At 44.5% G+C, this 12,301-nt stretch overlaps 1 protein-coding gene across 1 annotated transcript in view; it reads right to left on the minus strand.

Moving 5' to 3' along the window:
- NUGGC (nuclear GTPase, germinal center associated) overlaps positions 1-12,301 on the minus strand; it is a 58,797-nt gene that overhangs the window by 16,142 nt on the left and 30,354 nt on the right. The window contains exons 11-13 of the mRNA XM_025394794.1: positions 9,330-9,435; positions 7,092-7,225; positions 2,600-2,764 (exon numbers count right to left, since the gene is read on the minus strand). Of these exons, the coding sequence (XP_025250579.1) occupies positions 2,600-2,764; positions 7,092-7,225; positions 9,330-9,435 (405 nt within the window). The remainder of the gene's footprint in view (positions 1-2,599; positions 2,765-7,091; positions 7,226-9,329; positions 9,436-12,301) is intronic.

Here is a 12,301-nt window from a genome sequence, read left to right on the forward strand (position 1 = left end):
ATCTTTACAGCAACCCTATAACATAGGTACCATGGTCCTCAACTTACATAGAGTAACCTGAGGCACAGAGAGGTTGAGTAACTTGTCCCCGGTCACACACCTGGCAGATGGGGAAACTGAGGTACGAACCAGGGCCCATGTGGGATACGAAGCCTCTTGGCAACCGTGCCTTGTATTCCAAAGTCCTTGTTACTTGCAGAAATGAATGAATGAATGAATGAATGCAGCAAAGTGTACTTTTACGGGGATTTATGGATGTTAAACTACATAACTGGTTGGCAACTACAAGTTGCTGCAATCATTTGCAGAGTAGTTTAGGAGACGCAACAGGCGAGTGCAGCAAGGGTTGGGTGTCCAATTATGAAGTTAGGCAGGCCTGGGTTAGATGTGGAGTCCATGCATGGCTGTGGAGAAGGTATTTAGTCTCTCTAAGGCTGTAAAATTAAAATAATAATAAGGGCATCTGCCTCAGAGAATGGTTGTGAGGATCAGATAAGGTAACTTGCAGTATCTGGTTCCACAGTCAGCATTTTGCTCACATTTGCTGACTGAGTGCACGCACGCGTACATATTATACGCACGGATACTTGGCTATCCATGCCCTACTGCATGGAAGACACTCCAGCTGTCATCCTCCTGTGTCCACACACTGACACAGTGACCCCAGAATCACCCCAATTTATCTCCTCCTTTACTCTTGGTTCTTTCAGCATTTATTCTTTGTCTTGTGCTAGAGGAATCTCCTCCTTTCCTTTCATCCAAATTGCAGCACATGCACCTACTTATCTAGATTTTTTTTTTTTTTTTTTTTTTGAGATGGAGTCTCACTCTCTCACCTAGGCTGGACTGCAATGGCGCCATCTCAGCTCACTGCAACCTCTGCCTCTCAGGTTCAAGCGATTTTCCTATCTCAGCCTCCCCGGTAGCTGCAATTATAGGTGCTACCACCACACCCGGCTAGTTTTTATATTTTTAGCAGAGACCAGGTTTCACCATGTTGGCCAGGCTGGTCTCGAACTCCTGACCTCAGGTGATCCACCCACCTTAGCTTCCCAAAGTGCTGGGAATACAGGCATGATCCACCACACTCAGGCTCATGTAGACATTTAAACAAGCTTTTACACAAAGCACACAGATAACAACACCCAGAAGAGGCCAGGTGCTAGAAAGCCGGTATCACTGGTGCACATGGAAAAGCCTCCAGGAAGCTAACCACCCCATCACACTCACTTTTTCACACATTTTCTACTGCTTACATTCCAACTTTCCAAGGCCCATTAAAAACTACAACCACACACCATCCATGCCCTTCTCTCAGCACAGGGGACACCAAGTCATCTTTGTTACATGAGCAGTGTTGTCCATCACATCTTCCCCTTAACGGGTGCCACGGACTAAAGTGTGACCCTTGAGGTTCATATGCGAAGCCCTAACCCCCAGGGTGACTGTGTTTGGAGACACAGCTGGTAATGAGGTAATTAAGGTTAAATGGGGTCATAAAGGTGGGCCCCTGATCTGACAGGTGTGGTGTCCCTCTGAGAAGAGAAAGAGATCCCAGGAGTGTGCGTGCACAGTGAAGAGGCCATGTGAGGACGCAGCAAGAAGGTGGCCATCTACTATCTCCAGAAGAGGAGAGAGGCCTCAGAACTCACCTTGCTGACGCCTTCATCTTGGACTTCCAGCCTTCAGAACTATGGGAAAATCAATGTCTGTGGTTCAGGCCACCCAGTCTATAGGATTTTGTTATGGCAGCCCAAGCAGACTAATACAATGGGCCTCTTTTTTCACCCCTTAGTCTTAGATAAATACTGCCTTGCACTTATATTTTCATCCTTCAGAAACTCTATACAACTAATTGAGAAATAAAACAATTTGAATGCCAAGTGAGAGGTTACAAGATGTTTCCTTATTGTGTAAGCTAATTGACAGACATCAACGCTGCCGGATAGGTAGGGCAAGCATTGAGCATCCTCATTTTACAGAAGAAAACCAAGAAATTTTTAAAATGGGTCTAGGGCTTTGCCTGGGGCTACAGGGTGGATGTTTGGTGGAGCTGGTACTCCAACCAAGAGCCTCAGATCCTCAGATCCCAGATTCCCACTCTGTCTTTGCTGAACTGTGCACCTTCGTTGGTCCTTTCGAGACACAGATGAACAACTGTTATTTACAATTTTCACTCTCTGCTACCCTCCTCTAGCCTTTTTTTTTTTTTTTGAGATGGAGTCTCACTCTCTCACCAGGCTGGAGCATAGTAGTGCGATCTCGGCTCACGGCAACCTCCGCCTCCCTGGTTCAAGCAATTCTTCTGCCTCAGCCTCCCGAGCAGCTGGGATGACAGGCACATGCCACCACGCCTGGCTAATTTTTGTATTTTTAGTAGAAATGGGGTTTCACCATGTTGGCCAGGATGGTCTTGATCTCCTGACCTTGTGATCTGCCCATCTCGGCCTCCCAAAGTGCTGGGATTACAGGCGTGAGCCACCGTGCCTGGCCCTCTAGCTCTTTATCTCTTTTGAAGGGAATGGGATGATGCAAAAGGAGCTTGGGGATTGGGCAGGCCTCCCGGAATATCCGAGTTTTTCCTGGAGGGGTCACTCACCACCAAGCATGCCCTGAGGATGCAGCGGTAAGAAGTCCTGGCGGTCCTGACCCCTTCTTGTAGAGGTTGCTCCATGCAGGCGAAGCACTGCCCGATGGCCTTCTCCAGCAGCTCAACCTTCTCTTCCGCAAATCTCCGCAGGACACTCATGTGCAAGTGTTCATTCTAGGGACAAGGACCATAAAAGCATCAGGCCACCCCCTCCCTAAGGGCACCTTCTCCTCCAGCTTTGCTTCCTTTAAGCTTGTCACCAGCTCAAGATTCAGCTTATCACTCAGAGCTGACTTCTCTTTACTGTCCCCATAAGACCTTACTCAGTGCACAGACCCCTTTGTGGGGTTAGAGGATAGAACAAATACCTGCCTGGTGCAACTTATTTCATTTCTTAAAAATCACAGTCTCTGCTTATTCAGCAACTTATTTCAGATGTATAATCCATCAAGCTATTTGGGGAAGTAGCTATCCACATATAAATCCAATTGTTATTAAAACAGGTTTTTCCAATGACATATGATTCAACAAACATTTCACAAGCTTTGACTCTGCACCAAGCAGTTTTTAAGGATAATACTTCTCAAATTTTAATGTGCATACAAATCAACAGGAGATCTTAAAATCCGAAATCCAAGACCCTGGGATTCTGCATTTCTAGCCAGTCCTCAGGTAATGCTGGTCTTCTGAGCTATGGACCACACTTTGCATAGCAAAGCTACAGGACCACAAAAATAAATCCATGCTTCTTTCTTCAAAGAATACAGTCTAATCAGGGAGAAAACATATATTCAAATAATACAAGGAAGTGACCACCAGAGAAAGCCTTGACTCCTAGGTGCCTGATATGGTTTGCTGTATACCCACCCAAATATCATTTTGAATTGTAGCTCCCATAATTCCATGTGTTGTGAGAGGGACCTGGTGGGAGATAACTGAATCATGGGGTTGGCTTCCCCCATACTGTTCTCATGGTAGTCAATGAGTCTCATGAGATCTTATGGTTTTATAAGGGGAAACACTCTTTGCTTGGCTCTCATTTCTCTCATCTGCTGCCATGTAAGACGTGCCTTTTGCCTTCCACCATTATTGTGAGGCCTCCCCAGCCACGTGGAATTATGAGTCCATTAAACCTCTTTTTCTCTATAAATTACCCAGTCTCAGGTATGTCTTTATCAGCAGCATGAAAACGGACTAATACAGTGCCAAACTGGTAACCCATAGTGTTGTTCCCTGCATGGGAACCTTGGTGGGCCCCACAGTGCCTGCAGCAGACAGAGCCACACTCCCCAGCTTGGTCCTTAAGGCACTTCACAGCCAGAACTCACCCCACCTCTCTAGCACCACCATCCCTGTTTGCCCGACATGTCCTGCCAAGTAGCTACCCCCGGACTTGCTGCTATTCCGCAAGTGTGCTGTTCATCTTGTGCCCTGCGGGCCTTGCTGATTTCATCTTTGTTTCTTCCCGAGACAAAGCTCAAAGGTCCTTCCCATGAGGCACCTTCCCTGAGTGCCCAGGTAGAGGTGGGGCTCTCTGTCCTGTTCTCCCACTGCACTTCCCACAGTCCTGCACCATAGCACGTCTCCTGTCATATGACTTCTCTCTCATTCCCTGTGTCTCCTTCCCTGGATAGAAACTTGCCAAAGGAACAGGCTCTTAGTCATGTTCTTTTATTCTAGGGCACAGCACAAACAGCAAAACCCACAGACATTTCTGGATTAAATGCAGGGCCCAGAGAAACTGCGAGATAATTTGGGCTTTTAAATTCTATTCCAAATAGACAGAAATAGCTCTTGAATCGATGTGTGACATGATATAGGTAATTTAACTTCTCTGGTTCTCAACGGTATCATCTTTAAAGTAAGTGAACTGGGTTGAATGATCTTGAAAACAACCTCACACTCTAAAACTTGGTGAATCTTGGAGTAAATACGTTTTAGAGTTTATGGAGACTGTTTAGAATTCGGTGCACCCCAGGAATTTTCCTCATTTTCACCATTAAGAATTCTACAAAGCATTTTTTCCCAGGACATCCTTTAGATTCTTTTGAACTTGTGTTGTCACCAGTGATGAAAATGAAAGAAGAAAGAAGTCATGAAAACAAAAACTATGGGCATGATTCTCACAATGCCTCACTGTCAATAAATCTCTCTTGAATAAACAAAAGAATGATAAGAAAGGGAAGGGTGGAGAACAAAAGAACAATAAGAAACAGAGAAGCTGGCCCTTAGTGTGAATAAACGCAGACTTCATTTGACATTGAGATGTGATCATCAACTTCCTATGAATTCTTAAAAATAATGATTGCTTATTTAAAATCACTACTCAAACTCTAAATTTTTGGTTTCAGTGATCATCTTTGAAAAAAAAATCAATCACACACATATTTAGATTTGATTTTTCAAAATTCAAAGGAACTGACAAATTCTTGCCTTCCAACTTCCTATCAAAGAGCTAAGAGTAAGACCAATATCTAAGGCCAAGGAATTTTGAGCAAAGTTGCCAGCAACTCCCTAACATAGCTATTGCAGAATTGCCAGTCAGCCCCCTTCTCCTCTGTGTTTTCCGCTGCTTAGAGTCTGGCTGCAAGGGTGAATCTGAGCCCCTCTGAGCACTGCACTTCCATATTAGCAAAGAAAAGCATGTGGGGTGGGCACTTCCGGCCTTGATGGCAAAATGCCTTGTCCTTATGTTTGTAAAATACACCAACCACACACAGCCCACCTCAGATTCATTTTCCATCAGCACTTCCAAAAGCAATCTTGTGCTGGGCCGAGAGACAAATTTCACCCTGAAGAACTGCTTTGGGAAATTGGAAGGTCAAATCCTTCCCCAACGATTTCAGCAGACAAAAGTCAAATGAGAAAATATCACATTCCAAGAGTTTGGTTTTGTTTCTGTCTTGTATAACTAGACCAAAACAAGCCATAAGAAATATGATTAAAAAAAGATTGAATTTTGCTCTATATGCCCCTTTTATGCAGAAGAAAGATCCCACACCACTAAAGCCTTTTTACAAGCCTTTATATACAACCAAAGGCTCCAGGTGGCACTGCTTACTCCCACGTGGAAGTCAAGTCTCGAGTGTCTGCCTCCCCTTGCCACCCCACAGGGTCACCATTGGCCCACATTCCCCATCCTCAGGATCAGCTCCTCGACCCCTCACAGAGCCCTATTCATGTACTTCCTCTGCCTCTTCCCTGTTCCGGCATAACAAGAAGACAAACACCTTGACTGTGCACATCTGACGGGTGAAGGCTAGCGTGGAAGTAAGTGAGGACCAACCAAATAAGAACAGGCAGAGGCTGTTTATTCAGAGCTCACTACAGCAATGGAGTCGGCCACCATTATTTGAGTTTAGCAGAGACTCAAAAGCAGGCAGGGGAGTGGAAAAGCTTCATGGTGGACAAAAGGAAAGGCTTCAGGGGTGCCCTGATTGGAGGTTGTTGGCCTGGGGACACTAGAGACGGGCTAGCTAAAAGCAGAGCAGCCAATGTGGTTGGTTAGCTATAGACATTTGACTTTTCCGGTTGGTAGTAAGTTGGAAGCAGGGAAAGAGATTAGGGAAGTTATTCATCAAGTCCTGGCCATCTAGTGCTGATTGTTAACAGAGTTATTCTTCAACCTCCTGGATTGTTATTAGAGATAGCAGTTTGACTTCCTGCAAGTCTGACTTACAGACAGAAGGCTTCCTGGGCTGTTTATTGTAGATAAGAGGTTGGTTTCTGGGCAGATTGCTGCAGGTTGTGGGTCAGAGATCTACTTTTACACATGGTCCAGCCACTGTCTTTGTATATTCCATCTCTCATAAGGAGACAACACAGCTGGTGACTGATGACGGTAAGAGGTTTTTCTCCAAAACCCCTCAAGTCTCTAATCTAGTAGCTTATCCCTCTTATTTTAGGGTTAAAAAGAAATCATCCATGAAGAAATAAATATGTCAATTACTATGAGAAAAGTAATTTTAACTAGTTTTTCAGAAGGCCTGCATTCTTGCCAGTGAAGATAACTATCAAAACTCTACTGAAATTCCCTCCGAGCTTCCATCCTCTCACATTATTTTCCTACGCTCCTCTGAGCTTGAGATTCTGACAGCACCAGAAACAGATGAAATATTTTTGGACTGTGTACATAAGCACGCCTCTCCAGGATAACCAAGAAGAGTCTGTATTCCACTAGAAGCAAGCCAAATCACGCCTGCCATTGCTTAAACATGCATGCTCCACCTTGTTCGAGTCTCAGGAGAGATGGAAAATAGCTACTATTTTGACATTTTTCTCTCAGCCCATCTGTCCCAGGTAAAATATTATTCCTTTATCTTTTACCCAAACGTTATGATTTTAACCTTCTAATTATCTTTTTGTCCTTTTAGACTCTCTGAACTTCATATCTTCCTTTAATTTGAAAAGAAAAAATATCATAAGTTAATTTTCTAACTTGGTAAAAGGAAATGTCCTGCCCAGGTACAGGGAGAATATGAAAACCCAATGTCTTCCATACCGGCAGGTTTTGTGTGGAGCTGAAACTATCTGTGAGGAGCAACAGGCCAAAGGCTTCAGTCACATACTTGGTCACCGTCCTCCTCTTCTTGTCCAAGAGCCTCTTCCTGACGTATTCTCTTAACTTAGGGATTTCTGGAATTCACAGACAGTACAAATAATTGTAAAAGGCCACAAGTTTGTGGTCAATAGAATTCATAAAAGTTGAAAGACCAAGATGGCGGTCTGAATGAACTAGAGTTGAGATCCCGAGTGGGCTGGATGCCTACAGAATCAACCTTTCTGAAAAGCACTTTTCCCCTGTCTAGGATCAATGACAGTGATGAATCGTAGATCAGCAATACTGCATATTCATTTTACTTAGCCGTATTAAAAAAACCACATGGAAAAGAATAGGCTGGTTGAAAACATGGGGTCTTTCCTTTGGACAGCTATCACTTACAGAGGTAAAGCAAAGTGCTCACAAGTCTAGAGTCTCAGCCCTTCAGTCCCCCTAGACTTTTCTATGTCAACTAGCCCTTAACACCAGAATAGCCCATGCTTGCTGTAGAAAGGAAGAAGAACCTCTGACATGCAGGATTCTAGATGTGACAGGATTCCTGTCCTTTTCCCCATTATTCCCATATGTAGCAATTTCTCTATATTATTCCTTCCATATACCATGCTAATTTTGTCTTTTATACCCTTAATCAAGCAGTTCCCCCATCTCTGGGAACATTTCACACCTTCTGCTCCTTAACCTCCATGCACATACCTACACGTCTACTAAAATGCATGCACGTTGCAAGCCTTGTCAAGTTCAGATGACAATGCAGTCCTGACCCTGCCTGCCCACCCACTTTCCACTGAGTGTCTAATGCACACAGAGCTCTAGATTCCCCGGGCTGCTGTTGCACTCAACCGTCAGCAGCAACTAACGAAGCCTCAGTTTTACTTCAATTTCTGCACTTGGGGGTTAGTATTAGCTCCTCATCCATATTTCAAGTTCTGTGAAGAAAGAACCATGCCTTATGCTTTCCCTGCCTCGCAGACAAAATATACAATAGTCACTCACAAAATAATTCTAAAAATGCCCATAGCTGGGTGGGAGGGGACTAAGGAAATAACCCAGTTTTTTTTTTTTTTGAGATGGAGTTCTGCTCTTGTCACCCAGGCTGGAGTGCAATGGTGCGATCTCAGCTCACTGCAACCTCCGCCTCCCAGGTTCAAGCAATTCTCCTGCCTCAGCCTCCTGAGTAGCTGGGATTACAGGTGCCCGCCACCACGCCTGGCTAATTTTTATATTTTTTAGTAGAAACAGGGTTTCACCATGTTGGCCAGGTTGGTCTTGAACTCCTGACCTTAGGTGATCCACCTGCCTCAGTCTCCCAAAGTGCTGTGACTACAGGCATGAGCCACTGCCCCTGGCTTTTTGTTGTTTTTTTGAGACAGAGTTTTGCTCTTGTTGCCCAGGCTGGAGTGTAATGGCGCAATCTCAGCTCACTGCAACCTCTGCCTCCTGGGTTCAAGCAATTCTCCTGCCTCAGCCTTCCAAGTAGATGAGATTATAGGCATGCACCACCAAGCCTGGCTAATTTTCTATTTTTAGTATAGATGGGGTTTCACCATGTTGGTCAGGCTGATCTCAAACTCCTGACCTCAGGTGATCTACCCACCTTGGCCTCCCAAAGTGCTGGGATTACAGGGGTGAGCCACCACATCCGGCAACCCAATTATTTGAACTTTACCAACCCATGGTAAGATTTGGAGGCCACAGGAATTGTGGTCTCTGACACCATAACAATGCAAAGAAGGGCCAGGCACGGTGGCTCAAGCCTGTAATCCCAGCACTTTGGGAGGCTGAGACGGGCGGATCACGGGGTCAGGAGATCGAGACCATCCTGGCTAACACGGTGAAACTCCGTCTCTACTAAAAAATACAAAGAACTAGCCGGGCGCGGTGGCGGGCGCCTGTAGTCCCAGCTACTCGGGAGGCTGAGGCAGGAGAATGGCGTAAACCCGGGATGCAGAGCTTGCAGTGAGCTGAGATCCGGCCACTGTACTCCAGCCTGGGTGACAGAGCGAGACTCTGTCTCAAAAAAAAAAGCAAACAAGAAAATATCTTTATTTGCAATTGGTATTGAAACCGTGGCAAGCTGGAAAAAATTGTGTTGCACAAAAAGTTCTAGAACAGGAAATTTTAAGTGCCACTTGATCTTGAGAATTTTAGTGCTGGAGATTAAAAAAAATCATAAATTACCCGTTTCCTCCTCAGTGAGGAGAGCCTGCTGCCAGTACTCCTGGGCGCTGACTGTATACACCAGATCTGAGGCTTCCAGAACCTTGAAGTCAGCTGGCAGTTTTCTCTGAAGTGAAAGAGACACACAGAAAACAGAATAACTCAAACCACAGCAAAGGCAATCATGCACAGGACCCACAAGAGCCTTCAGCCAATTTCAGCTCACTCACTTTCAGTTCTCCATGGCCCCCTCTGGGAACAGACAATGTTCTCAAGGTCTGGTGTTGCCATCTGTCCAGTCCTAACAAGGTCAGAAGTTATGAGGGAACTGCTGCATAGAAACTATTGTCTTGGGAGTTAAATATCAATTCTAGAAGAAAATGTGTAGAGATAATAGTTCAAAGGTGTATTTAAATGTTCAGAGGGGTAATAATACCAGGATCCTTTCTCAAAAAAGAAGCACATGTCTGGAATGGGCAGTGGCGTGCTGCAGCCAGCTCGTACCAGTTCCTGAAAGCCAACAGCACACATCACTTTCCTACTCTGCATTCCGTGACGTCACACTGGTAGTTTGAAATTGACAATAGTGGGACTGTTTCAATCCTGAATCTCAAACTGATAACCCAAATCCGTAACCACATTGTGATCCCCAATTTTCAATCAAGTAATTTCAGCTGACATGTGACCATAGCTTATCAATACTAAGAGGCACATTGTTTCCCTGTTTAATATTTCTGAAATTGAGATGCATCTTGCAACTGCTGTAGGCCAGGTAGCAGTCACAAGGTGGTTGTCACTGCCTGCATGTTATGAGCTGAAATGTATCCCCCTCCAAAATTCACATGTTGAGGTCCTAATCTCCACTAACTCCTATTTACACCACAGGAATTGGCAAATGGTACACATCAGCCCTTTGTTTTTTTATCATTTGTTTGTTTTGGGGGATTCTTTTTTAAACAAAGAGCTAGTTGTTAAATATTTCCAAGTGCAACACAACACAAACCTGACTAAAGTCCTATAAAAGCAACAATTTCTTAGGTAGTGAGTGATCATACACATTTTAATGCAGACTAATGTTGAAACAAATTATGATGTTAAATGTCAAGCAATTGGCTGGGCGTGGTGGTTCACACCTGTAATCCCAGCACTTTGGGAGGCCGAGGTGGGCGGATCACAAGGTCAGGAGTTCGAGACCAGCCTGGCCAATAGGTGAAACCCCACCTCTACTAAAAAATACAAAAATTAGCCAGGTGTGGTGGTGTGCACCTGTAGTCGCAGCTACTCGAGAGGCTGAGGCAAGATAATTGTTTGAACCCGAGAGGTGGAGGTTGCAGTGAGCTGAGATCGTGTCACTGCACTCCAGCCTGGGTGACAGAGAGAGACTCCATCTCGGGGAAAAAAAAAAAAAAAAAGTCAAGCAATTAAGGATTATTTGAGAAAGTCTTTTTTTATGCTTAGAAAAACATTGTCATGGAGAAGTCATGCTAGAATCATACATAAATAGCATTCCATATTCTTTCATTCTTCTCACTTAAAAAAAAGAGAAAAACATTCACCTATAGAATGTATATGTGTGGGTGTGGGTATTTGAGGGAGGTAGAAACCAGTGGAGAGTTGTCAATCTCTTTCTGATGTAAAGATATAAAAGAGCTGAGTGAGTAGATGCCCTGCAGTCCACTGAGACTGGTGAGAAGCCGTGTCCCTGGCAAGCTGGAAGCACATGTAGTTAAGGCTGGAACACAGATATCTGTGTAGACTGCCAGAGGCCCACCCCTACCAACCCTCTTATAGAGTCAGCTGAAGTTGCATAAAGAATCTATCTGCTGAGAATTTGCTTTGATAGAGTTTTCACTCTAGGAAAAAGTTTAGGGAAAGCTGAAACTATTTTCTACTGGGAGATGAAATTAATGTAGAATTAGGTTTAAGTAGGGTTTTAAAACCGTTCCAAGAAAGGCATGTGCTTAGCTGTGCCCAGATGTTTGCATTATTTAAAATCTGGACCTAACCTTGTATAACTTTTCTAAAAATTATTGAAGATTAGTTAACATTTATGCTTTTTATTGTAGCAAAAAGAAATGTTTTTATAGTGTCAATGAAGTGACTCTAGTATAAAGTGTTCATATTATTGTAAAAGATAAGTAGAAACAGCTATAGTTGGAGGTAGGATCCAAGATGTTAGTAGATATTTATTAAATTACGCCACAGAAACATTAGACACTGCTCTAATTTAAACACATGGCTTATCATAATAAAACGTAACACAATATATTAAAGTTTGTAGAAAGATATTGTATGTGAAAGAGGAGAAAATGGGGAAACTCAAACCAAAAGGGAGGCCAGGCACGGTGCCTCACACCTGTAATCCCAGCACTTTGGGAGGCCGAGACAGGCAGATTGCGTAAGCTCAGGAATTCAGGACCAGCCTGGCCAACATGGTGAAACCCCGTCTCTACTAAAAATACAAAAAATTAGCCGGGCATGGAGGCATACACTTGTAGTCCCAACTACTCCGGAGGCTGAGGTAGGAGAATCACTTTAGCCTGGGAGCTGGAGGCTGCAGTGAGCCAAGATCGTGCCATTGAACTGTAGCCAGGACAAAGAGGAAGATGCTGGAAAGGAAGGAAGGAAGGAAAGAAGGAAGGAAGGAAGGAAAGAAGGAAGGAAGGAAGGAAGGAAGGGAGGGAGGGAGGGAGGGAGGGCAGGCGGGCACAGTGGCTCATGCCACAGTAATCCCAGCACTTTGGCAGGCCAAGGTGGGCAGATCACCTAAGGTCAGGAGTTCCAGACCAACCTGACCAACCTGGAGAAACCCTGTCTCTACTACTAAAAGTACAAAATTAGCCAGGCGTGGTGGCACATGCCTATAATCCTAGCTACTCGGGAGGCTGAGGCAAGAGAATTGCTTGAACCCGGGAGTTGGAAGTTGTGGTGAGCCAAGATCGCACCATTGCACTCCAGCTTGGGCAACGGGAACAAAACAAAAAAACAAAACA

Source organism: Theropithecus gelada, chromosome 8, assembly GCF_003255815.1.
Source record: "Theropithecus gelada isolate Dixy chromosome 8, Tgel_1.0, whole genome shotgun sequence".
In the NCBI taxonomy this organism is placed as follows: Eukaryota; Metazoa; Chordata; class Mammalia; order Primates; family Cercopithecidae; genus Theropithecus; species Theropithecus gelada.